Raw genomic sequence first — 27,707 nt, 5'->3', positions numbered from 1 at the left:
AATGTTGAGCAATCATTTGAGGTGATTTGCCTCTTGATAAGTTCTTATTACACCTGATATTACAATGTCCAATTGGAAAGAGACCAAAGACAGTCCCAGAACATACTAGAAGGGTCTTTTGTTACCTTATTAATGGACTGATGATAAAAAGGCAATGATAATTTAGCCATCATTTATTTCTCTTTATTGATGAACAGTAATACTTAGTAATACAGAAAAAAAAACTTGTACAAAGAGGAGAAATTTACAAGGACAGGGAAACAGAGGCTGAACAATAATGATATAATCTTACACAGTTAGTATTTCACACTCAGTAGAGAGGATGTACATTGGGCACCTTTTCCCTCACTTTGATGTTTAAGTTGCTTTGAATGCGACTAACAAGACAAATTTGATAGCACATTTACATTGACGTTTTAGGATTTCATCCCTTAAGGTATGGTCCTTGTACTTTAGCCTTCGTAAATATGTCAACATACATTTAAAGAAAAAATACACCTAAAATAGAGATGGCCACATACGAGGCATCCTATGATATTCATGGTAATGTCTAACAAAGTTCAAAAACTTGACTGGTTCATAAAGGTTTTGCCTATTTATTTGGTGAACACCACTGAAACTTAACAGTGGAATAACTGTAGTCAAGAAATGTCATCCCATTTGAGTCTGCCCCTCATATCATGGCATCCCTTTTAAATCAGTGATTATGCTTATATGCATAAGTCAATATATTTTGGTGTCTGGTGCATTGCATGTGGTAGATTGTCTCATCTCTGATTCTCTGGACATCTTCCAGTGCTTTTTTCAGAATTTTGGGTGAAATGTTTAGAGTGGATTTAAAAAAAAGGGGCATATTAATGCACCTGTGTACATTTTTTTTTAACTAAAAACTTACAGTGCTTTGTCTCCAAGGGCTGACTTGGGAAATAGTGGCATGTGGTCTACTTACTATACATCAAGTAATCTTAATTCTCTCATTCTTAATTTATTTTTATTTTTTTTTGCTGAAAAACAGGGCAAAACAACATTGACCTTTTATCCATGAACAACACATTTAAACATTATATGTATTTAACAAAGCTAATTGTTGCTCATAATTATGAGCCCCCAGTATGTTGTATCTACAGCATTTTGCCTGGAAATCAAGCAACACCTTGGAGTCCTGTAAGGCATTCCCTTATACAACAGATACAAACCCAGCATAATCTGGCTGTCCCTGATTTGCAATGTATTCAGATGACTACTATTAGCAGAAACCATATTAAGTCCAAGTTTATAGCTGATACTATGCTGTTACAAAATCACGCTGCTTTACACTGAAGTCAGAGCCTTCTAAGCCTGGTTCTGGATATTCTGTAAGTTTATTATTTAAACCCAAGACCTCACTGACAAGGACTTGGTCAACCTTTTGCTGTGCCAACATCTTCCATTGCTTTGCACTGAAAGACATCCCTTTTCAAAACTATCTGTTTTAATTGACAACAAATAAAATATCATTGAACAAATATATTTAACCAAGAGAAAACTTTTATAGACCAAAAGATAATGCAGTGACTTGCTCTAGAAGGAATGTGCCCCAACGAATATAGTGAGTCTGAGTACAGAACTGGAACGATAGCTCAGCAGGGAGTTGGTGGTCAGCATTTCCAGGTCCAAAACATACTCCTGGGGGCCGGTGATAGGACGTGCCAGTACAAGCATTGCACTAATATTGTTTATTTGCTAGAGGAAAAAAAAAAAGAGAAGTGTGAGAGATGTTTTCTGCTACTGTAATACCTGCCCAAAGCTTTGTAATTCTAAATGGCTACTCTTATGACTTAGGCTGGGCATACATTATACAATTTTCCTTTAGCTTTACCAAAACCATATAATGCAAGAGCAAACCTAAACACTTTCAATTTGTATGCACTACATAGTTGTGGTCAGGGGCGTAACTAGAAATCACAGGGCCCCATAGCAAAATGTTGTATGGGCCCCCCCCCACAAAAAAAAAAAAAAATGAACGAATGCCAGTGAACAACAGATTACCACACTCATGTAGCACAGTACCCAGGCAAAAGCTTATATTAATTTCAACCAACAAAGTATGCAGTATACCGTATGCAGCCCCTGAAGGACACACATGCATATCCCCATCAGTACAGGCCCCCCTCAGTGCAGACACCACCCTCAGTGCAGGACACCCCCAGCAGTGCAGACCCACCTTTCTCAGTGCAGACCCCCTCAGTAGTACCGACCCCCCAGCAGTGCAGACACCCCCTTAGTACATACACCCCACTTAGTGCAGACCCCCCATCAGTACAGACACCCCCCACCTCAGTACAGACCCCCCCAGCAGTACAGACCCCCCACCCAAGTGCAGACCCCCCACCCAAGTGCAGACCCCCATCAGTACAGACACCCCCCACCTCAGTGCAGACCCCCAAGCAATGCAGACATCCCCCTTAGTACCCACACCCCCATTATAGACCCCCCTCAGTGCAGGACCCCCCCAGCTTTGCAGACAACCCCCTCAGTACAGACTCCCCCTCAGTAGTGTAGATCACCCAGCAGTACAGGCCCTCCCTCAGTAGTGCAGACTCCACCTCAGTAGTGCAGACTCCCCCTCAGTAGTGCAGACCCCCCCCCTCAGTAGTGCAGGCTCCCCCTCAGTAGTGCAGGCCCCCCTCAGTAGTGCAGACCCCTTAGTAGTGCAGAGCAGACCCCCCTCAGTAGTTCAGGCTCCCCCTCAGTAGTGCAGGCCCCCCCCTCAGTAGTGCAGGCTCCCCCTCAGTAGTGCAGAGCAGACCCCCCTCAGTGCAGGACCCCCTCAGTGCAGACCCTCCCTCAGTAGTGCAGGCTCCCCCTCAGTAGTGCAGGCTCCCCCTTCAGTAGTGCAGACCCTCCCTCAGTAGTGCAGGCCCCCCCTCAGTAGTGCAGCCCCCCCCTCAGTAGTGCAGCCCCCCCCCCTCAGTAGTGTAGACCCCCCTCAGTAGTGCAGACCCCCCTCAGTAGTGCAGACCCCTAAGTAGTGCAGAGCAGACCCCCCTCAGTAGTGCAGTGCAGACCCCCCTCAGTGCAGGACCCCCTCAGTGCAGACCCCCCTCAGTAGTGTAGACCCTCCCTCAGTAGTGCAGACCCCCCCCTCAGTAGTGCAGACCCTCCCTCAGTAGTGCAGGCTCCCCCTCAGTAGTGCAGCCCCCCCTCAGTAGTGCAGCCCCCCCTCAGTAGTGCAGACCCCCCCCCCAGTAGTGCAGGCACCCCCTCAGTAGTGCAGACCCCCCTACCCTCCCTTACATACCTTACAACAGCGCTGACAGTCTCCCCATACAGCGTTGTGTGTGTTCCTCGAGGCTCGAGCGCAGGCTCCTCCTTCTCTGTGGATGTAAACAGAGAGGAGGGGAGGTGGCTTAGGTCCGCGCCGCTGAGTCCCTCAGCCTGCGCTCGAGCACAGAAGGCAGAGGTGCTAGTGGTGCGGCTGTCGCTACCTGGTGTGTGTCACCCCGCTGGCGGGTGTCACCCGGTGCGGCTCGCACCCGCTTGGCAACGACACTCACTGGGCCCTAGATCGGCTGCGGGCCCCATAGCTCCCGCATGGGTCGCTATGGCGGTATTTCCGCCACTGGTTGTGGTAAATCTAAAGGAAGTTGAATATGGAGATTGTATAATGTATGGCCAGTCTTACACACATTTGCACATTGTACTGCCAGACAGATGATGCATAATTCCTATTTATAAATAATTTAGTGTTGGCTCCTAAGGTGGTTGAGCTGTTCATATACACATTTGCTGATCTCCTAAATCCAGAATAACTTGTGCTGCTGTTTTAATGGATAACTATAATTTGCTTTAGTTATTCTTCATCTGCCCCCTTCAGAACTCTTAAACCTGATACATATTCTATGTGACGTAGTCCCTTTGATGCCATTGCACCCATATTAAAGGGGATAACGTAAACTGGAATGGAGTGTTGTAGGTATTGTGGATTTCTATGTACTAGCTCTTTTGCTAGTCAATTGGGGCTTATGGGGAACCTGTGGTGAAATAAAAGTATGCCTGCATCACCACAATGCAGGCACCTCCAGATAAAATGTCAAACTTTTAAATTAGTGAGATAATTCTGTGTAATTAAAGTGGTTGTAAACCCTACATATACCCAGTGAATTATCCTACATAAGTTGTATTTATCTATTTGCAGTCTTCTCTTCAGCCATTCAAAGTGCTGAACTCATAAGCTTGTCTAAGGCTGAGGTCACACTGCCTTTGCATGCGGCTCACAGCAGGGGTCTGGTGTGTCCCTGTTCTCCATTTCAGGGACAAATCAGGCTCACATTTTTGCCTGAATTCAGACCTGAAACAATGCGCTCTGTGGCCTGCCGCGGAGGTGTGTGAACCGGCTCCATCTCCTGTCATGCAACTTGGATGCGGGGAAATCCGCATCCAATTCACACTAGTGTGAACCCTGCCTGAGAGTACAGAAAAAAGGGGGCTGAGAGCTGAAGTTGAGGAGAGCTCCGAAAGCTGATTGGAGGGAAGGGACACACCCCCTCTTCACACAGAAATGGAGCTGAGGCTGTCAATCTGCTGGAGGTCCCTGCCCGTCACCATTTTTCTTTTGGTGTTGGAAAAATTGCCAGAAGTGATGCATGCTGATAGCCTAGGAATAAAGCAGCAGACAGAAATTACACTTTTAGTGCTTTTAATTGAGACAGGTACACACAATAGAGGGACATGCTTTGTTCAAATTTATGTCTGAGGTTTACAACCACTTTAACCACTAGAGGGGCGCGCTCTGTGATCAGCGAGTCTATGAGACTCGCCTGATCATGGATCCAAGCAAGGGGTCGATCCCGACCCCTTACCACGTGATTAGCTGTCACCCAATGACAGCTGATCATGTGACAAAACAGAGCAGGTAATCGGCTATTTCTCCTCCTCGCGCTGACAGCGCGAGGAGAGAGAAAAAAAGCCGGTCACCGGCAGCCGACTTATGTCCCGATCACGGCCAGCTTATCAGTGCCCACCTGCCCCCTGCCAGTACCACCCAGATATAAAAAAAAGTGCCACCTAGCAGTGCAACCCATCAGTGCCCATAGTGCCATACATCAGTGCCATACATCAGTGCCCACAGTGCCATACATCAGTGCCCACAGTGCCATACATCAGTACCCACAGTGCCATACATCAGTGCCCACAGTGCCATACATCAGTACCCACAGTGCCATACATCAGTGCCCACAGTGCCACCTATCAGTGCCCACAATCTGCCTCAACAAAAGTGCTGCACATCAGTGCCACCTATCAGTGCCCATCAGTCCCATCTATCAGTGGTACCTATCAGTGCCCCTTAGTGCCACCCATCAGTGCCACCTATCAGTGCCATCTTATCTGTGCCCATCTTTGCCGCCTTATCTGTGCCCATCAGTACTGCCTTATCTCTGCCTATCAGTGCCACCTTACCTGTGCCTATTAGTGTCGCCTTAACTGTGCCTATCAGTGCCCACCAGTGCAGCCTATCAGTGCCACCTATCAGTGCCCACCAGTGCAGCCTATCAGTGCCCACCAGTGCCGCCCCATCAGCGCATTTCAATGAAGGAGAAAAATTACCTGTTTGCAAAATTTTATAACAAACTATTAAACATGATTTTTTATTTTTTTTTATTTTGCATCTTTTTTTGTTTGTTTAGCAAAAAATAAAACTCCCAGCTGTAATTAAATACCACCAAAAGAAAGCTCTGTTTGTGGGAAAAAAATGATGAAAATGTCATTTGGGTACAGTGTTGTATGGCTGCGCAATTGTCATTCAAAGTGCATCAGCGCTGAAAGCTGAAAATTGGTCTGGGAAGGAGGGGGGTTTAAGTGCCCAGTAAGTAAGTGGTTAAATGAAACTGTTAAATGATTTATTAAAAAAAAAAAAAATGACAAAGAAAACATGTTTTAAATTCCTAATGCTCACGTATGGTTGAAAATCTATAAAATCTCATACAGAAAAGCCATTTTTGGCACGTCACTTACCCTGATGTAGAAATCTCCCTGCTCATTTCCTGATCGTATCTGGAAGGTGTTGTAAGCCCGAGGGTAGACACTGGTGGCTTGGATCTGGAATATATCTGAGGGCACACTGCGGTCTGACATGATGCTCATGTACCTATATACCACGGAACCAGGTTCATCACGGCACAGGTTGTCACTGCTTGGGCACATACATCGGCTGCAACATAAAGCATAATTTTATAAGCTGTTGTCTTCCTGATGCCTAGTATACACGGGCATAATGTGTGTGTATGTATATATATATATATATATATATATATATATATATATATATATGTATATATTAGCAGAGACTTTAGAGAATAAAATGGCTACCAAAATTTTATGTCACACTGTATTTGCACAGCGGTCTTTCAAATGCAATTTTCTTGGAAGAAATACATTTTCTTGAATAAAAAAAAAAAAAAAAAAACAGTAACGTTAGCCCAAGTTTTTTTTTTTTTTTTTTTTTCAAAATAATTTTTATTGAATTTTCACAGTGTACAAGTTATACAGTGACAGAGAAATAGATTTATAAATAGCAAGTACGTAAAAGAATGACATGAGTCACAATTAACCAAAACAGTACGTACAGGGATTGAAAGTGTAGTTAAAAAACCAAATAATAATGCAAATCGTAAAAAACAGCTTCAAAGGAAGCAACAGTTTGAAGGAGTGTCGTTGGTGGACAATGGTGGATAAAGAAAGACAAGGGGGTAACTCGGGGAGGGGGAGGGTAAAAAAAATAAATAAAAAAAAATAAAAAGATAGGGGAGGAGGGGGGGGGGGGGAGTAGCAAGATCACCAGGAAATAGACAGTTGAATCATCAACATTTACAGTTTGCATTGTACCAGGAGGACCATGGGAACCAAAGGTGTGTAACAGAGGAGTGTTTGGTCGTAGACCTGGCGAGAGTGGTTTCATATATAAAGTGAGTTTGGACTAGATTGATAACTTCGGCTCTGAGTGGGGTGTTATTCGTTTTCCAGTTCCTTGTCAGAAGGAGTTTTGTGGCTAAGAGGACGCGAGTAAGCACATGTCGATGGGCTGGAATCAGGTCTTCAATCGTTAGGTTAAGAATGGCTAGTTGGGGAGATAAAACAATAGAAAAGTGTAAAAGTTCTCTGAGCAAGGCTTGAATGTCTTCCCAGAGCGTGCGAATTAGGGGACAGGACCAAAGAATGTGTAGTAGGGTGCCTGAGTCACCGCAGTTTCTCCAACGTTAGCCCAAGTTTTTATATAATGTGAAAGATGATGTTACGCTGAGTAAATAGATACCTAACATGTCATGCTTTAAAATCGCGCATACTCGTGGAATGGCGACAAATTACAGTACTTAAAAATCTCCATAGGTGACGCTTTAAAAATGTCTACAGGTTACCAGTTTAGAGTTACAGAGGAGGTCTTGTGCTAGAATTATTGCTCTCGCTCTAACGATCGCGGCAATACCTCACGCGTGGTTTCAACATTGTTTACATTTGCAAGCACAACTTACCGTATGCGTTCGCCTCTGCATGCAAGCACAGAGGGATGTGGTGCTTTCAAAAAAAAATTCTGATCACTTTTTTAGCTGTCACAAGGTACTCTTTATGGAGGGATCTGTTATCACAATAAAAGCCAAACGTCGGCTCTAAAAAAATGGTACTGGGGTGATGCCTGCAGCTGCAAGCATCACCCCTATACAACACCTTCAAGCCGAAGGTCACATATTTGTGTTATGTTGGCGTGAAGGGTTGAATGAATGAAGCCATTTATCAGCCAATTGTGATTCAATATATGTCTTAGGTCTAATTTGCTGATGTGAGCGCACAATTTTTCCACTAATCATGATTTACTTGAATATGCTGCAAGTAGGATTAAAAATCTGGTAATGTTTTTCACATGTACGGACAGCTTTACCATCTGCAAATATACAGCTCTAACCCCTGGGAGGCTCTGCTATACGAGCTGATTCTATCCCTAACCACGAATCAAAGGAAGCTGGAACCCGGTGGGGTTCATGTTTTTGGCTGCCCAGAGCTTAGAGACAACCCCCTCAGAGGTTTGTTAGAGAACATTAGTGAACAAACAGCATTATGAATGCCAAAGAACACACCAGACGGGTCAGGGATAAAGTTGTGGAGAAGTTTAAAGCAGGGTTAGGTTAAAAAAAAAAAATACCCCAAGCTTTGAACATCTCACAGAGCACTGTTCAATCCATCATCTGAAAATGGAGAGTATGACACAACTGCAAACCTACCAAGACATGGCCGTCAACCTAAACGGACAGGCCGGGCAGGGAAAGCAGTAATCAGAGAAGCAGCGGAGAGGCCCATGGTAACCGTGGAGGAGCTGCAGAGATCTGCAGCTCAGGTGGGACAATCTGTCCACATGACAACTATTAGTCATGCACTCCACAAATCTGGCCATTATGGAAGAGTGGCAAGAAGAAAGCTATTGTTGAAAGAAAGCCATACGAAGTCCTGTTTGCAGTTTGCGAGAAGCCATGTGGAGGGACACAGTAAACACATGGAAGAAGGTGCTCTGGTCAGATAAGACCAAAATTCTACTTTTTGGCCTAAAACGCTATGTGTGGTGGAAAACTAACACTGCACACCACCGTGAAACGTGGTGGCAACATCATGTTGTGGGGATGCTTTTCTTCAGCAGGGACGGGGATCCTGGTCAGAGTTGATGGGAAGATGGATGGAGCCAAATACAGGGCAATCTTAGAAGAAAACCTGTTATAACCTGCAAAAGACTTGAGACTGGGGCCGAGGTTCACCTTCCAGCAGGACAACCCTAAACATACAGCCAGAGCTACAATGGAATGGTTTAGATCAAAACATATTCATGTGTTAGAATGGCCCAATCAAAGTCCAGACCTAAATCCAATTGAGAATCTGTGGCAAGACCCAAAATGACTTGCAGCTGTAATTGCAGTGAAAGGTGGTTCTACAAATTATTGACTCAGGGGGACAGAATACAAATGCATGCCACACTTTTCAGATATTTATTTGTAAAATATTTTAAAACCATTTATCTTTCCCTTCATCTCACATTCTGTGCCACTTTGTGTTGGTCCATCACATAGAATGCCAATAAAATACATTTACAATTTTCGTTATAAGATGACAAAATATGGAAAATTTCAAGGGGTATGAATACTACTGCAGTTTGTAGGCAGGGTTTTCCAGAATTCTGTGCCCATGTGATATGGTTTGCTCACTCCCTTTCTAAGAAATGTGCTCAGCTATTGAGGCTAAACTACGAACAGTCTGCTACAAGGAATAATGTACCCTCAGCTATGTTTTTAAAGCAGTACTAAACCCAAAAGCAAACATTTATTATATTGCAGCTTACCCATCCTTAGATGTGATGGCTATATTAGTTTAATTTTTTAGCCTTTGTTTCTTCTATTTTCATCTGGTGATCCAGCCAGTATTTTTCAGCAGAACAAGCTCTCTTGCAATTACAGGGATCAGACAAATCATTTAACACTGACAGGATTGCTTATAATGATCAGCTTCCATTTATGTATCTAAAATCTTTATTCCAAAAGGAAAGAAAACAGTTTGCTGTGACTGATTATAAAGTGTTAGCTGGAGTTTGGCTTCAATTTGTTATTGTAATTAAATCTGCTAGTACACCTAACACTCTCCTCCTCTCGGACAATGCTGCTCTTCAAAGGTGCCCCAGTGCTCCTTCATTTAGAGTGGTATGTTACTGGCCACATCACCAGGTGAAAATGTATGCACATATATATATATATATATATATATATATATATACAGCCACATCTAATGATTGGTAAGCTGCAATAACTTATTTGGTTGGTTTGGCTTTAAATTTACTGCATTGGGTGTTTCGTCTTTAGTGAGAAACTTGCATGACTACAGACATGACAGAGAGCCGTGATTATTATGATGCTTTTCAAATAGTACCCTTGAAGGACATATACAAAAAAATCATCAAAAAGCCTTGCAAAATTGGAATTTCACTTTTAAGATAGTAGTAATATAAGCCTCAAACATCATGGCTTTTTTTTTTAGCTATGTGTCCTAACATACTGTTTCTATGAGTATGTGTGCAATCGGCAAGAAAAAGAACACTCTTCCCAAAAGACTTACTTGTCAGATACTTGAATATATGGTTCTATGCAGAGATTCCTTTCTACGCAACGGTAACCCCCATGGAAGTTGACACAGGTTTGGTGTTCAGTGCAAGTATGTGCTCCGGTCTCACATTCGTTGATATCTGGTTAAAAACAAGAATATGAAACATTATTGAAATATCTTTTTTTTTTCTTTAAATACTTTTTATTGCCATTTCAAACACAAATACACAAAGAAAAAAAAAGGAACAATTCAAACAAACAGCAAATATACTATTTAAATATTAATATCTCTGCTTATAGAGCAATTTTTTTATTTTTACCAAAACAACAAAACCAAAAAAAGAAGAGGGGGGGGGGGATAGGAAAGGAGGGAAAGAGGGTGAAAAAAAAACATCCTTTTTTCTGGGTCCTTTCATAGGGCCCCCCTTCTTTTTTTTTTTTTTAATGATCAAATAGGTTGTGGTAAACTGCCAACAAAATGAGATAACTGAGTATATCACCAAATATCCATGTACCTATATCTTGTTGGACCACATATTAATTGCATAGATCTCACTTTAGCGTTTTCGGTCACATGGTGAAGTTGGGGTTTGTCCTCTAAAAAACATGACCTAAACCCTTTATCTAAGGAGCCAGGCAAAAAATAGGAATGGTGTAACAAGGGCATTAAAGGGGAGTTACAAGTCCCATATAGCCAAGCTGGATAGCGCTGTGGCGGCAGCACATGCAGAGCCCACAGACACCATCAGAGAGACAGATGACAGCCCCCAATCAAGGATCAGAGCCCCTGGCTCAGGTACACACACCGCACTAAAGCCCAGTCATGCAGCATCCCCCACACAGGATGCACAGGATCTTAAAATCTTGCGCAAAAGGCAAAAATCCAGAAAAAATCCCCAGGACCGATGGTCCCGGCAGGGAGCCTAGATCCTTCTCCTTCACTAGGCAGAGAAAAACTGAGCTGCAGGAAGCCGGCTCAGGGGTTATTACCAGAGGGACTGCCCCCTGGGCGGAACTGTACAGTTCTGTTGTTTTTCACATATATTACATTTTCTGCCTAGTCCTCTCCTGAAGGTGGCGCAATAACCCTATGGTCAAGATTAATGGAGCTGTGTCCATCAATGAACGAAAGAGAAAAGTCATTTAAAACTACTCACGGCTATAATGAATTGTCATTGATAAAAATGGCATGGAATTTTCCCCACAGTGAACCCCGAACCAAAATTAAAAAAAAAATGTGTGGGGGTCCCCCTGAATTCAATACCAGGCCCTTCAGTTCTGGTATGGATATTAAGGGGAACCCTGTGCCAAAATTGAAAAAATGGCATGAGGGTCCCCCTCAAAATCCATACCAGACTCTGACATCTCCCTTTTAAAACAGGAAAACTGACTGAGGACACACAGATTCCCCAGTCCCTTTCTCTGCAACCTCAGCTGCACTGAAGATGAATGGACAGGAGACAGCGGCTCTCCATTTATAAACCGAAGCATCATAAACACAGTTCAGAGACAGTTATGAATGAACAGATTCGGTGATCACTAACTCTGTGCATTCGGAAAAGGAGGGAGCCGGTAAATGACATACTTACCAGCTCCTTCCTCCACTCACCATCCTGACAGATCGAGGACAGATGGGGTGAAAGAGCATGGAGGGTGACTGGAGGCGGATATGGGGGACAGTCAGGGGTGATTGGTGCGGTGCTGGGGAAGAGTTACAATCACCGATCTCCCCGTATAGATTTCAATAAAGCAGCTGAAAGCGGCTGTCAGCTGCTTTATTGAAATCTATACAGGGAGATCAGTGATTCTGCAACTTCCAAAAGCCACCCCATTCAACAAACGGATACATTTTTGCTAGAAAATATTATTTTAGGCTACAAAATAACTACTTCAAAAGAAGCCCTGGACAGCATAGTAGCAGTTGCTACCACTTCCATCCTAGCAGCACTAGGGTCGTTGGTTCAAATCCTAACCACGACACTACCTCGGTGGAGTTGGCACGCTCTCACTGTGCCTGAGTGGGTTTCCTCCCATATTTTAAAGACACGCTGGTAGGTTTATAGGCTCCTGTGTAAATTGGCCCTAGTATGGGTATGAATGTGAGATAGGGACCTTAGATTGTAAGCTCCTTGAGGGCAGGGGCTGATGTGAATGTACAATATATATGCAAAGAACTGCGTAAATTGATGGTGATATTTAAGTACCTGTAATTAATAATAAGTCCACATAGAATTAAATTGGTGGAAGGTGGTCATACAATTGTGGACATCACCAACACAATGGGCGGGATTGTTTGGGTTTTTTGACATCCACTAATAATGCCGAGTACACACGACTGGACTTTCCGATGGACTAGGTCCGACGGTCTTCCCAACGGACTTTCGGCGGAGTTCCGACGGACTTCCCGAATGAACGGACTTGGACACACACAATCACACCAAAGTCCGACGGATTCAAACATGATGACATACGACCGGACTAGAATAAGGAAGTTCATAGCCAGTAGCCAATAGCTGCCCTAGCGTCATTTTTTTTTCCGTTGGGCTAGCATACACAGGAACGGATTTCTCGATAGGGACTGGGTCCGGCAGAGTTCCGGCAGGATAATTTAAACCATGTTCTATTTCTAAAGTCCACTGGATTTTTGGCAAGCAAAGGTCCGATGGAGCCCACACACGATCAAATTGTCCGACGGACTCGTTCCGTCAGACCTTTGCTGTCAAAAAGTCTGGTCGTGTGTATGCGGCATAAATCATAATCTAATCCTGGTGTTTGGCTGACATTACTTGTTTTGTTATGTATAACACTTCTAACTGGAAACAAAATAAATATTACATTTCCGTGCCCTATAATCTATTACAGTGCATTTATATACAGTATCTTGACAACTTTGATTTGACCGTGTTTGCTCTTAACCACACAAGGCTTGCTCTGGCAGGCTCAGGAAAGACATCATCAAAGCCACAATGCTGCACCGTGTTTACACAGCAATGCTCAAAGTAGAAGTTGTTAAACCAAATTAGAGGGCACACATGCTTTTTATATGGTATTTGATGGTAAACCATTTAAAACAGAATCAGTATATTTTCCAGAATTACAGTAGCTAAAGGCATTAAAATAACAGAAAAAATGGATAGCTGATGCTGAGATATTTTAAAGGCACAAGCTTCATTTTATCTGTAATTTTGGCTGGTCTTAAAGTAAAAAATACCTGAAGGGACATAGACAACAAAAAAGAAAAAAAAAAGAAGACTTTTTCCGAAGCAAAAAAGTCAAGTATATCTAAAGCCAATAACAATAACTACCGTAGTATATGTTGCAGCTTACCAGTTATTAGATGTGGTGGGTGCAATTGTTTTAAGGCTTTTTTTATCTGGTGATCCTGCCAGTAACACACTTCCATTCCTAGGGTGGCCTAACTTTATCTAACTGGTAATAAATAGTGCAACAAGAAGTTAACAGCTCACAAAATGTCTAGCAGGATCAACATTTTTTTTCTTTTTGCACTTATCAAACACATAACAAAACACTTTCAGTTGTACCAAACCAATGGGGGGAAAATACGATAATTTACCTGTTAGGCTTTATATATACTTAAGGCTGGGTTCACACTGCTGCGGGGGGAGATCCGGATGTGATTCGCACCGCAAATCACATCCGATCTCCGTAGCGATGCGAGTTCAGCCATACAGATAGTATGGCTGAATTCGCATCGGTCCCGCAGCAAACTCGCACGGGACCCTTTTTTTGGTCCGCAACAGAATCGGATCGCATGGGGGTTCACACCATGCGATCCGATTGCTGTGCGAGTCGGCAGATCGCACTGCGATATGCGGACGGATCTGGGGGTGTCATTAACATATCATTGACACTCCCAGCCGTCCGCATAGGGCAGTGTGAACTGCCGGCGGGAGTAATGCGATGCGGGAAAACGCCGCGGATTTGCGGCGTTCCCGCATCGCAGCGGTGTGAACCCGGCCTAAAGGAGTTAAAAAACATTCTGCCATCTTATTGCATTCTATGCATTGAGATAAAGAGACTTCTGCGTACAACCCCCCTATTAATTACCTGAGGTCTCTCTCTGTCCAGCGATGTCCACAAGTGTCTCAGCCATCTGAGATTCTCCCTCTTGATTGGATGAGACACAGCAGCGGCAACATTGGCTGCCGCTGCTGTCAGAGTTCAATCAGGGGAGAAAGGGGACGGACCGGGTCGGGGGTTTGTGTCTGAATGGACACAGGGAGCTGTGACTCAGCTCGGGTGCCCCCATAGCAAGCTGCTTGCTGTGGGGGCAATGAACGAGAGGGAGGAGCCAGGATCACAGAAGAGGGACCAGAGAAAAGGAGGATCCTGGCTGCTCTGTGCAAATCCACTGCAAAAGAGCAGGTAAGTATAATGCCGCGTACACACGACCAGACTTTCCGTCAGAAAAGGTCAGACGGAATCATTCCGTTGCATATTACGATCGTGTGTGGGCTTCATCTGACATTTTTCTTCAAAAATTCCGATGGACCTAGAAATAGAACATGTTTCAAATCTGTCCAACGGAATCGATTTCTATCGGGAAAACCGTTCGTCTGTATGCTGGTCCAACGGACCAAATACGAAGCAAGGGAAGCTATTGGCTACTGAACTTCCTTTTCTAGCCCCGTCGTACGTCATCACATTCAAAACGAACTGACTTTGGTCCGTTCGTGTGTGAGCAACTTCGTTCGGTCGGAAGTCCGGCGTAACTCCATCGAAAGTCTGTTGGAACTCCGTTGGAAAGACCGTCTGACCTTTTCTGTCAGAAAGTGCGGTCGTGTGTATGTGGCATAACATGTTTATTTTTTTATAGGAAAGAAAACAAGACTTTACAATCACTTTAAAATTAGCAAGAAGGGTTGATCTCTCTTTTTATTACAAGGAAAACTTTAGCTTGGTTTAAGGTTACCTATATACAGTCTGCAAGAAGTTCTGATGACCACAGATACAGAAGATTACATTTCCACCCAGCATACCTATCCACTGGACAATGCAGGTGAGGTCCCAAGTGAACAATCCATGAAGTGAGCCTTCAGAGGCTGGGTCACACCTGAAGCTGTGCCAAGGCTCTGGACTTGGAAAGTATTCTACGGCTAATACACTACTACTAACTACTGTAAATTCGGGGGGTTCGTGCTAGAAGGGGGAGAGGATTTGTGCTTCAGGGGGAAATGGGAGGGAATAGTATTTGATCCAGGAGAGGGGATTTTTGGGGGTGAAAGGATTTGTGGTGGGAGGGTGGATGGGGGGACTTTGTTCTGGGGGAGACTTGGAGAGGATGAGGATTTGCACTACAAGTGAAACTGAGAGGTAAGTTGTGCTGGGAGGGAAAGTATGGGGGGGGGGTGAAGAGTAAAGGAAGGGGGGGGGGTTGGAAGCCAATTTGTGTTGGAAGGGAGGATGGGGGGCAATTTGTGCTGAGACCCCCCTCTCAAAAACCTCTCTAGAGATCTTTAGCTCCATCCCCTACTCTATCTGGGAGTGGATGGGGGTGCAGTTTGCCATCCTCCCCCTGGGCATTGGATGATCTTGTCCCGGCACTGCATTGGGTAGACACGAGGAGAGTGAGAGGGTCTGAATAGTTTAACCACTTGCCTACTGGGCACTTAAACCCCCCTCCTATCCAGACCAATTTTCATCTTTATGCGCTGTCGCACTTTGAATGACAATTGCGCAGTCATACAACACTGTTCCCAAATAAATTTTTTATCATTTTGGTGGTATATGATCACCTGTGCGATTTAAAAGACCGAATTTTTAAAAATCTTTTTTTAATTTAAAGCGGGATTCCACTGCCGTTTTTTTTTTTTTACCTGTGTCACTGTTGGGCGATTCCTACCGGGTCTTTGCAGCCACGATCGGCGTCTTTTTAACCCCCGGCGTGACGATTTCATTGCTAAGGAAAACTTTTAAAAAAGCAGTCCGGCGGTTTCCATTTTCACTGTGGGCGTTTGAAGCCTACAGGCATTTACTTCCTGGATGCGATGACACTGAGCTCCCAGCATCCACTGCTCCATCTCGCACATGCTCATTGAGTGTCCTCTTTGTTTTCCTTCCTTTTGTCTCCTGTGCTATAGTGGTAATGGCTGATAGAGCTGCCTGCCCACTTTCAAAATGGCAATTTCGGCTTGACTGTGTCCCCCATGGATTCCTGGGAAATAGCTAAAAAAGTTCCCAGGGACCATTGCGAAGCCGATAAACACGCCTACTCCCACGGGAGGAGAGCCCAGAAGTCGGCATAAACATTAAAAATAAAAGGTAAATACTGCATATTATTTTATTTCAATGGTCATAACTGCATCTATGTTCCAAAGCCATTTGAATAAGACGAACTTGCAATTTTCTGTACAAAACCACTTTAATTTTTATTTTATAATGGGTAATTTTTGTCCGTCATTGATGTACGCTGATGAGGGGCACTGATGGGCACCGATAGGTGGCAGTGATAGACACTGATGGGTGGCAGTGATGGCCACTGATCGGTTACACTGGCATCGATAGGTATCACTTGTGGGCACTGTTAGACTCTATAAATAAGGCATAATTGCCTCTTCCTTTTCGGGACCAATGTCCTTTTAACATAAGCCGGTGAATGGCTTTTTTTTTTCTCCTCCGCTGTCAACGTGAGGAGAGAAAAAAACGATCACCGAGCTTTTGTTTTAATCATGTGATCAGCTGTCATTGGCTGACAGCTGATCACATGGTAAGGGACCGGGACCGGCCCCTTACTCGGATTGGTGATCACCCGAGTCTCAGTGACTCTGTGATCACGGCGCGCACAGGGAGCATGCACAGGGAATTCACATCCGCGCTGTGGCCGTCATACGGCCATAGCGCAGATGTCAGGTGGTTAACAAAAGACAAGTAGGCCAGGCTGATATTGCTTTATCCAGAAAAATGCTGTGTGTCAGCCCACAACAGGACTTAGGAGCTCTCTGCATTTCTCCTAGATCAACAGGTATGTTTCCATGCTTGCAGAGTCTTTAAAGGGATAAAACATAGGGAAATGTTCATCTTTTGTAGAAATGTACTACATGTTTTTTTGGTTTGTTTTTTTGCAACGATGTACACACACTGATAAGACTATATGCATTAATCTGATTTCTCCCTTACATATATTTTTAGAATAAGCTGGACAAGACTATACATACAGTTGTACTCATAAGTTTACATAACCTGACAGAATTTTATGATTTCTTGACCATTTTTCAGAGAATATGAACGATAACACAAAAAGTTTTCTTTCACTCATGGTTAGTGTTTGGCTGAAGCCATTTATTATCAATCAACTGTGTTTACTCTTTTTAAATCATAATGATAAAAGAAACTACCCAAATGACACTGATCAAAAGTTTACATACCCCAGTTCTTAATACCATGTATTGCCCCCTTTAACATCAATGACAGCTTGAACTCTTTTGTAGTATTTTTGGATGAGGCTCTTTTTCTTCTCAGATGGTAAAACTGCCCATTCCTCTTGGCAAAAAGCCTCCTGTAAATTCATGGGCGTCTTGCATGAACTGAGATCTCCCCAGATTGGCTCAATGATTGAGGTCAGGAGACTGAGATGGCCGCTCCAGAACCTTCACTTTATTCTGCTGTAGCCAATGACAGGTCGACTTGGCCTTGTGTTTTGGATCATTGTCATGTTGGAATGTCCAAGTATGTCCCATGCACAGCTTCCTGGCTGATGAATGCAAATGTTCCTCCAGTATTTTTTGATAACATACTGCATTCATCTTGCCATCAATTTTGACCAAATTTCCTGTGGCTTTGTAGCTCACACATCCCCAAAACATCAGCGATCCACCTCTGTGTTTCACAGTAGGAATAGTGTATCTTTCATCATAGGCCTTGTTGACTCCTCTCCAAATGTAGTGTTTATGGTTGTGGCCAAAAAAGCTAAATTTTAGTCTCATCACTCCAAAAGACTGTGCCAGAAGGTTTGAGGCTTGTCTCTGTGCTGTTTGGCATATTGTAAGCGGGATACTTTGTGGAATTTGCATAGCAATGCCTTTCTTCTGGCGTCTCCACCATGCAGCCTATCTTTTTTCAAGTGCCTCCTTATTGTGCATCTTGAAACAGCCACACCGCATGTTTTCAGAGAGTCCTGTATTTCACCTGAAGTTATTTTTGGGTTTTTCTTTGCATCCCAATCAATTTTCCTGGCAATTGTGGCTTAAATTTTAGTTGGTCTACCTGACCGTGGTTTGGTTTCAACAGAAACCCTAATTTTCCACTTCTTGATTAGAGTTTGAACACTGCTGATTGGCATTCTCAATTCCTTGGATATCTTTTTATATCCCTTTCCTGTTTTATACAGTTCAACTAACTTTTCCCACAGATCCTTTGACACTTCTTTTGCTTTCCCCATGACTCAGGATCCAGAAACATCAGTGCAGCACTGGATGAAAGATGCAAGCGTCTGTCAGGAGTCCAGAAACTCATTGACCTTTTATTCTCACACACTAATTACAAGCAAACAGATCACAGGTGAGGATGGCTTTAATAGCCAATTCAAACCCCTTTGAACTTGTGTGCATGTTATCAGGCCAAAATCACCAAGTTATGTAAACTTTTGATCAGGGTCATTTGGGTAGTTTCTATTGTGATTATGATTTAAAAAGAATAAACACAGTTGATTGATGAGCAGACTGAAATATTTTGTTTCGGAATTTCACTTTCGTCCGAAAAATACATTTATTTAGTTACTCCCGAAATTAGTTTATATTTATTTTGTTTTTCGTAAAAAAAATTGCATTCATCCGAAAATCCAAATGAATTACGGTCGAATCTGTCATTGAAGGCTTATGGTGTCTGTCGGAATGTGTAAAGAAGATTCGACGGAGCAGCGAAACTCACTTATGATGCTGCAATCATACATTCCCGGTCGAATATTTCGACTACAAGCTATAGTAGGATTCTAATGTTGTTGTACGCCTTCTATGGGTTTTTTAAGGCTATTTGCATTGCACACAGGTCATGTTAGCATTAGCATTAAGAGAAAAAAAATAAGAAAAAAAAATGCGTGGGGGTCCCCCAAAATTCCATACCAGGCCCTTCGGGTCTGGTATGGATATTAAGGGGAACCCCGTTCTAACAAAAAAATGGCGTGGGGGTCCCCCTCAAAATCCACACCAGGCCCTTCAGGTCCGGCATGGATTTTAAGGGGAACCCGCACCAAAAAAAAATGACGTGAGGGTCCCCCTAAAAATCCATATCAGGCCCTTCAGGTCTGGCATGGATTTTAAGGGGAACCCCACACCCAAAAAAAAATGACGTGGGGGTTCCCCTCAAAATCCATACCAGACCCTTATCCGAGGACGCAACCTGGCAGACCGCAGGAAAAGAGGGGGGGACGAGAAGGGCTGAAGTGGTTAAAGTAATTGTAAATTCTCGCTTTAAAAAAAAAAAATAAGCATAAAAAATATTTTATACTTACCTGCTCTGTTGTACTGGATTTGCACAGAGCAGCCCGAATCCTCCTCTTCTCGGGTCTCTCTTTGCTGCTCCTGGCCCCTCCCTCCTGACGAGTGCCCCCATAGACCTGCAGCTTGCTATGGGGGTACCTAAGTCGAATCAGAGCTCCGTGTATCCATTTAGACAGGGAGCCATGGGAGCCAATGGTGCCACGGCTGTGCCCCAGCCAATCAGGAGGAGAGTCCCGGATGACCAAGTGGTCATGGACATCACTGGATAGAGAAGGGGCTCCAGGTAAGTATTAGGGGGTGCTGGGGGACCTGCTACACACAAAAGGTTTTTTATCTTAATACATAGAATCCTAAAAAAGAAAAAACTCCCATTGGAATCCATGCATTGGGCGCCCTGCATGTAGATTAGGGGTCCGGACCCATGGATGGGGGGGCAGTGCCCCTGCTCCCCTAATGGATGGACCGCCACTGATAAAATGTGTGGATGGGGAGAATACTGCATATGGCCTCTAGATGAAGCTGATGAGCACACTTAAGTTACTATGATACATACTCGGCACCACTAGAGGCCGTATTGCAGCATTTTCCTCATCCACACAATTTATCTGTAGAGAAAATAGCCTGATTTGCACAGAATGAATTTACATGCATTTTTTTCATAAATAAATACAATCCACAGACTTGCAATGTGAGAAGGAGCAGAAGTATAGTATGAGCAATACTGTAAACCAAGAAGCCCAACCTTTCTCAGCTAGGCTTTCTCACTGTAAGTACTAAACAAACATCTGACTACTCTGCTCTGTGCACTCAAATGAATCTATTTGTATACTTAATAATTTCAAGACCAACTACATGCTGTATATAATAAAGTACAATGTACAGTATATGATTAAGTCCAAATATATGTGAATGACTGATCCATTTAATACACAGAAAATACGCTCTAATCCATAATTTTTCAACCAGAGTGCCTTCAGGTGTTTTCAGGGGTGCCTTGGCAAAATGCCTATAAATTGGCCAATAACTGTATACAAGCCAGTGGGTGGATCATGCTTGCCTATTAGTTACATAAAGCCACAGGTTTTCATTATGCACCATCCCAACCTTCTAGCCGCCAGTGTCCTAACAATCAGTTATATCATTGGTTGATAAGGAGGACGTTGTGCACCTGCACAGCATCCTTGTTTGTCCCTCCCCTTCCCCTCTCCGTCAGCGTTGGCATCACATTAGCTAAGTGAGGGAGAGAAACTGAGAGAGAAGTGAAACATTGAAATACTACGGTGCCAGTGTGCAAAGGTGTGTTCGCTTTGGAAGAATAAATCACTGCTAATGTTGGGTGTCCTACCTATGGATGTTGCTGCATTATGTAAAATTATTAGTTTTCTTTTTTACATTTTGGAATGGGGTGCCGTCAGATTGTGTGGAATTTTAAAGGGTGCCTTGACTGAAAAAAGGTTGAGAAACACAGATTTAGTCTTTTAGTTCAGCAATATTGTTGTGTGATCTTACCCTGGCAGAGGCGGGTGCCCAGCAAACTGTATCCCTCCGGACAAATGCAGGAAAAGCGCCCAGGCTCATTCACACACTGATGCTGGCACAGGTAGCTGGAGTAGCTGCATTCATCAATATCTAGATATAGATATAGTAACAGATGCACAATGTATATTATTAGTAAGATAAAAGCACACCAACATTAAAGAATCCACTAATCACTATTTACATCTAAATTGGTAATTATATAACACCAATGAAATTTCACAAATACAGCAATTCTTTTAATTTGAATAACAAAAACTCTCACTTCTGTTTTATTAGTTATTCACATATGGAAGAATTTAAAGTGGTTCTCCACCCAAAAGGGGAAGTTCCACTAATCTGATCCCTCCCCCCCTCCGGTGCCACAATCGGCACCTTTCAGGGGAGAGGGGGGTGCAGTTACCTGGATAATCCAGGTAACTGCACCCACTTCCGGGACAGACCGCCGCAGACCCCCGCAGATGCCCCCCCCCCCGTTGTGTTCTGGGAAACACACAGTTCCCAGGACACTGCGGGGACCAGAAGAGACGCGCAGCGTAACTCGCGCATGCGCAGTAGGGAACCGGGCAGTGAAGCCGCAGCGCTTCACTTCACGATTCCCTGACAGAGGATGGCGGCGGGGGCAGCAGAGAGACGAGCAATCGCTCATCATTTGCCGCCAACATCGCTGGACCCTGGGACAGGTAAGTGTTCATTTATTAAAAGTCAGCAGCTGCAATATTAGTAGCTGCTGGCTTTTAATGTTTTTTTTTAGTTGCAGAACCGCTTTAACCTTTAGAAGTGATCAGTGGCCACTCCTCCTTCTCAGTATTCTATATCTGTCAGTGTTGGGGGAGAGCACAGATACAGCACAGCGTCTGCCGGCACTCAGTAACTGTAAGGCAGAGGCTACAGATCACAGATTCTTCTGGGAGATTACCTAGTCTGCCTATTAGCAGCAATTCAGAAAATGAAACGAAATTATTTGCAGTGCAGTGTGTGAAAGGAGGGAGTGCAGAGTGACAGGAGGGGGTGCAGAGTGACAGGAGGGGATGCGGTGTGACAGGAGGGGAGTGCAGTTTGACAAGAGGGGTGCAGAGTGTGACAGGAGGGGGTGCAGAGTGACAGGAGGGAATGTGGTGTGACAAGAGGGGGTGCAGAGTGTGACAGGAGGGGGTGCAGGGTGTGACAGGAGGGGGTGCCGGGTGTGACAGGAGGGGGTGCGGTGTGACAGGAGGGGGTGCAGAGTGTGACAGGAGGGGGGGCAGTGCGTGAAAGGAGGGAGTGCAGTGTGTGAAAGGAGGGAGTGCAGAGTGACAGGAGGGGGTGCAGAGTGACAGGAGGGGATGCGGTGTGACAGGAGGGGGTGCAGTTTGACAAGAGGGGTGCAGAGTGTGACAGGAGGGGGTGTGGTGTGACAGGAGGGGGTGAAGAGTGTGACAGGAGGGGGTGTGGTGTGACAGAAGGGGGTGTGGTGTGACAGGAGGAGGTGTGGTGTGACAGGAGGGGGTGCAGAGTGACAGGAGGGAATGTGGTGTGACAAGAGGGGGTGCAGAGGGTGACAGGAGAGGGTGCAGGGTGTGACAGGAGGGGGTGCGGTGTGACAGGAGGGGGGGGGAAGAGTGTGACAGGAAGGGGCAGAGTGTGACAGGAGGGGGCAGAGTGTGAAAGGAGGGAGTGCAGTGTGTGAAAGGAGGGAGTGCAGAGTGACAGGAGGGGGTGCAGAGTGACAGGAGGGGATGCGGTGTGACAGGAGGGGGTGCAGTTTGACAAGAGGGGGTGCAGAGTGTGACAGGAGGGGGTGTGATGTGACAGGAGGGGGTGCAGAGTGTGACAGGAGGGGGTGTGGTGTGACAGGAGGGGGTGTGGTGTGACAGGAGGGGGTGCGGTGTGACAGGAGGGAATGTGGTGTGACAAGAGGGGGTGCAGAGTGTGACAGGAGGGGGTGCGGTGTGACAGGAGGGGGTGCGGTGTGACAGGAGGTGATGCGGTGTGACAGGAGGGGATGCGGTGTGACAGGAGGGGATGCGGTGTGACAGGAGGGGGTACGGTGTGTGACAGGAGGGGGTGCAGTGTGTGACAGGAGGGGGTGCAGTGTGTGACAGGAGGGGGTGCAGTGTGTGACAGGAGGGGGTGCGGTGTGACAGGAGGGGGTGCGGTGTGACAGGAGGGGGTGTGGTGTGACAGGAGGGGGTGCAGAGTGTGACAGGAGGGGGTACAGAGTGTGACAGGAGGGGGTGCCGTGACAGGAGGGGGTGCGGCGTGACAGGAGGGGGTGCGGTGTGACAGGAGGGGCCCGTGCAAATACAGAGGAGGGGTGCAAATACAGAGGAGGGGGGCAATTACAGAGAAGGGAGGGACAATTACAGAGAAGGGAGGGACAATTACAGAGAAGGGAGGGACAATTACAGAGGAAGGGGGTGCAAATACAGAGGAGAGGGGAAATTACAGAGAGGGGGCAATTACAGAGAAGGGGGGGCAATTACAGAGGAGGGGGTGCAAATACACAGGAGGGGGTGGCAAACACAGAAGGGTCAAAACACAGAAGGGTCAAAACACAGAAGGGTCAAAACATAAGGGAGAGAGAGGTGACAGGCAGCTGCTGGTGCAGAAGTTTTTAATAAAATAAATGCTTAAAAGCAATCCACTCACTCTCCATGTCAGAGCTGTATATGTCAGTCTGTGAAGTTGGCTGTCCCATTCTCCCCTCCGATCCACGCTGCTCTTATCACTGAATCGGGAAACTCATGTGAACTCATGTGAACTGTCAGCCTCTGATGATGGAGGCGTGGTTAAGCCTCTGGAATGCTCCGATTGGTCACAGCATCCCAGGCTGACAGCTCACTGCAGTCTCCCCGCAGCTCTGTATCCTTGGCTTCTTCCAGCGATTCAGTGATAAGAGCAGCGTGGATCGGAGGGGAGAATGGGACAGCCAACTTCACAGACTGACATATACAGCTCTGACATGGAGAGTGAGTGGATTGCTTTTAAGCATTTATTTTATTAAAACCTTCCGCACCAGCAGCTGCCTGTCGCCCGCTCTCTCTCATATGTTTTGATTGCTCTGTAATTGCTACCCCCGCCCGCCGCTCCGATGCCCCTGCTGTCCAGGTCCCCCTGTGTGCTGGGGCTCGTAAAAGGAGGCCCCATGGTACCCCTGTCAGCTGGAAATGGTGTCCGGGTGTGAGGCAGAGGGAAACCCGGGCACAGCCTCCTAAACCCGTACTGTCTGGGTCAAAACCGGACAGGTGGCAACCCTACAGTCACTTTTGATCTTTTCAAAGCTTTAATGTTGAACTTGAAAGATGTTAGTAGGAGAAAGGATTAGGAGTCTCAGATACCAGCAGCAGATCACTTACAGTCTCCTTGGATCCAGAAAAAGTACAGCTTCACAGTGTCAGGACCTTTAAGCCAACCCTGCAACACTGTAAGCACATTTACATATTCTGGTGCGTCCTCTAAGTGAGTCACTAGGCCCTCCTGAGAGACTAGCCTTCATCCTGGCTCTCTCCAGATAGGGTCCTCCCCTGGGTCTTCTCACTTTGGCTTAGCTTCTTCTACACAGGGGAAGACAGCTTCAGGACCACCTCAACATGAGTAGGTCCCCGACAGGCTTCTGGGCCTACATGCAGCTCTCACTTCAGCAGCACCTCCCCAGGCCAGAGGCCTGAAGCAAGGGAGCGAGCGCATGGCCCAACCAAAATATATAGCCTCTCCCAGAATGCACCAGTGGCAAAGAACCTCCTACTGGGCTGGCTGGAAGAAATATAAATATTCATAACTCAGTCTAGTTGTACAATCTCATACTATGACCTGTGGTACCAGTGACACCTACTGGCAACAGTGAGAAATGCGCAACCCAATTGAACTTAGCGAATGGCCAGGTATAAACTGCACAATCAGTGTGAGCTGCCTACAGCCCTGCCAAAAATGAAATTTGCATGATAGCCCCAGCTTAGGACCAGGGGGGTACACAATTATTAAGTGGTTGAATGATGGGTTTAGTGTAGTATAACACTGCTTAGTTAAACAAAACATTTATTTGAATAGAAGTCTATATATCAGACTAAAAAGAGGGACAACTAAGAGGAAAGGATGAACAGCGTAATATGGATTAAGAAAGGTACAGTCAGGGGCTATGCAAGATAGGTTGAAAACATCCAAATACCACCCAATCCTGTAATCAATCTCAAGTAAAACGAACTGTATTTAGTGATATTTGTTTGGATTTTTGCAAGCAAAGCTCTCGAATCAAGTAATATTCAGGCTTTGTAGATGTTATCTATAAAGTGTGAAAAGTGGCAGTCACAGGAAAAGTGACAGTCTCTTCACTCTGTGTGCAATAGCATTTCAATACTGAATGATAGGGGTGCCAACAACAGAAGGTGGCAGAGCTTAATTTCGACTTAAATTGCATTTCCACGTTTGCACACAAATTGGAATAACACCCACTATAGGCACCTTTCATACAGATTTTGCAGCACTAAAACACACCTTTCCAGCGCATAAAAATTATTCTCCGTTAAATCCTTTGTAACTGTTCATATTGCTGTGCTGCGTTTGCAATGCCTTTTGAAAAATCCTGCATGCTGCATCTTTGGTATACATTTCAAAAGCAGACCAAAAACGCACCTCTCATCGATTTATATAGGAATTGCACCAAAACACATAAAAAATGCGCCCATGGTGCGTTGGTGCATTTTTTGAGTCACAAGTCCAAGTTCCACAGATGCATGCAGGGAATCAGGAATCCAGAAAGCTCACCAAAAACACATTGGAAGCAAGTCAAAAACGCACTATGCAGTATTCAATATAAATGTTGTATTTATATTGTAGCTTACAAGTCCTTAGATGCAGTGGCTGCATTAGTTCTTTTATTTTCACCTACTGATCCTGCCAGTAACACACTTCCTGTCCCAGGGAGAGAACACACGCTCGCTATACTGTATTTTTTGAGGATTGACATCGTCACCCTAGGATACAGAGTACTTAGATACTTTAAAGCTCTAAGTACAGTTTAGACGTAGAATCCAGGCTCCTACCCAGGTAAATAGAAACTGCTTTGAAAACATGTATAGCAAGAGTGGTGCTTGTACTTTAGTTTTGATAGACAAAACAGGTAGATTTTAATAATTACAGGCTATTCTAAGATGCAAGTTCTTAAACACTTATGCCGCATACACACGATCGGAATTCTGGGCAGAAAAAGACAGATGAGAGCTTTTCATCGGAAAATACGACCATGTGTAGGCTCCATCGGAATTTAGCTGTCCGAATTTCTGCCAGCCAAAAATTGATAGCGTGTTCTCAATTTTCCCGATGGAAAAACTTTTGATCGGAAATTCCGATCGTGTGTATGCCACATGCCAAAAATCCCGCATTCTCAGATTCAACTACGAGACAGAAGCTATTGGCTACTGGCTATTGAACTTCTTTTTCCTAGTCCTTTTCCTAGTCCCGTCGTACGTGTTGTACGTCACCGCGTTCTAAACGATCGGAATTTGGTGTGACCGTGTGTAGGCAAGACAGCTTGAGCGGAATTCCGTCGGGAAACCATCAGAGCTTCTTCCGACGAGAATTCCGATCGTGTAACGAGGCATTAGAGAACAGTAAGAAGTACCAGGCCTAGTGTTAGCTTATATGCAGTCTTATAACTGTAATATTATAACACAACACATTTTTATAAAGCTGCCATTTTTTAAAGGATATATTCACCTTTTGGGAAAAAAATAATAAATGCACATATTTTTGCAAGAAAAAAAAATGTGCATTTATTATTTCTTCTCTAAGGACCCTGGAAAGCATTGTTCCTGTGATCAGTGGATGGGGAGTGCAATGCAGACTCCTGCACACAATCCCTGCAGCTTTCAGCCCCTAACCCAAATACGGGCTCACTGTTTACAAGCTGCAGCTCTTGTGAATGAACTACGAGGCTGCTCAGTCTGTCACTGCTAGAGGGGTAGAGGCTGCAGCTGCTGGAACATGTTACATCTTCCACCCTAAATACATATGTAACATGTTTCAAAAGGTGAACTTATCCTTTAACTATAGTCAAAGCTGGATTCCAGACACAAAAACTTTCCTCAAAAGCTGCAAAGATTATAAATCCACTTTATTGCACCAAATGCCTTGGCAAACCCAGCCATTACCTTGTAAAAGGTGACATCATCGTTGCACTGCCTGTACAGTGTGCAGAGCTGTAGGAGAGACCCAACAGGCCCCACCCCCTACAGGTTGTCTGCAGAAAGCTATGGGAGTGGGTGGATATAAGGCTGGATTCCCACCTATGCATTTTTAGTGCTTTTTGCATTTTGAAGATTTGCACTACAGTCCATATAACGTCTTTTCCTATGGAACATGCTCTGTAGTGCAAATCTGCAAAATGCAAAAAGTACTAAAAATGCATAGGTGTGAATCCAGCCTAAGACCAGTCACTCTGGACAAGGAAGGAGAGCAGCAGTGATTGGTATTTATAACCGGAAGGTCCAGCACAAAGTAATAGTTTTATACTGGATTACTGCACAGATCTGGAATAAATACTCAAAGCACACCAAGATTCAGGGCCGTCTTTAAGGCAGGGCAAAAGGGGCAGCTGCCCTGGGCCCTGTCATTGTTGTGGGGCCCAAAG

General features: G+C 44.8%; 1 protein-coding gene across 2 annotated transcripts in view; it reads right to left on the bottom strand.

Moving 5' to 3' along the window:
- Nucleotides 1-158: 158 nt before the first annotated feature.
- EFEMP2 (EGF-like fibulin extracellular matrix protein 2) overlaps nucleotides 159-27,707 on the bottom strand; it is a 66,786-nt gene continuing 39,237 nt past the window's right edge. For both annotated transcript variants that reach the window (XM_077456108.1, XM_077456102.1), the window contains exons 8-11: nucleotides 21,074-21,193; nucleotides 10,123-10,249; nucleotides 5,995-6,190; nucleotides 159-1,722 (exon numbers count right to left, since the gene is read on the bottom strand). In XM_077456108.1, the coding sequence (XP_077312234.1) occupies nucleotides 1,561-1,722; nucleotides 5,995-6,190; nucleotides 10,123-10,249; nucleotides 21,074-21,193 (605 nt within the window). In that variant the 3' untranslated portion in view covers nucleotides 159-1,560. The remainder of the gene's footprint in view (nucleotides 1,723-5,994; nucleotides 6,191-10,122; nucleotides 10,250-21,073; nucleotides 21,194-27,707) is intronic.

Source organism: Lithobates pipiens, unplaced genomic scaffold, assembly GCF_037356315.1.
Source record: "Lithobates pipiens isolate NorthernLeopardFrog02 unplaced genomic scaffold, aLitPip1_a1.2 Scaffold_10, whole genome shotgun sequence".
Classification (NCBI taxonomy): domain Eukaryota; kingdom Metazoa; phylum Chordata; class Amphibia; order Anura; family Ranidae; genus Lithobates; species Lithobates pipiens.
The sequence above is the reverse complement of the archived record's forward strand: the minus strand, read 5'-3'. Positions and strand labels throughout refer to the sequence as shown.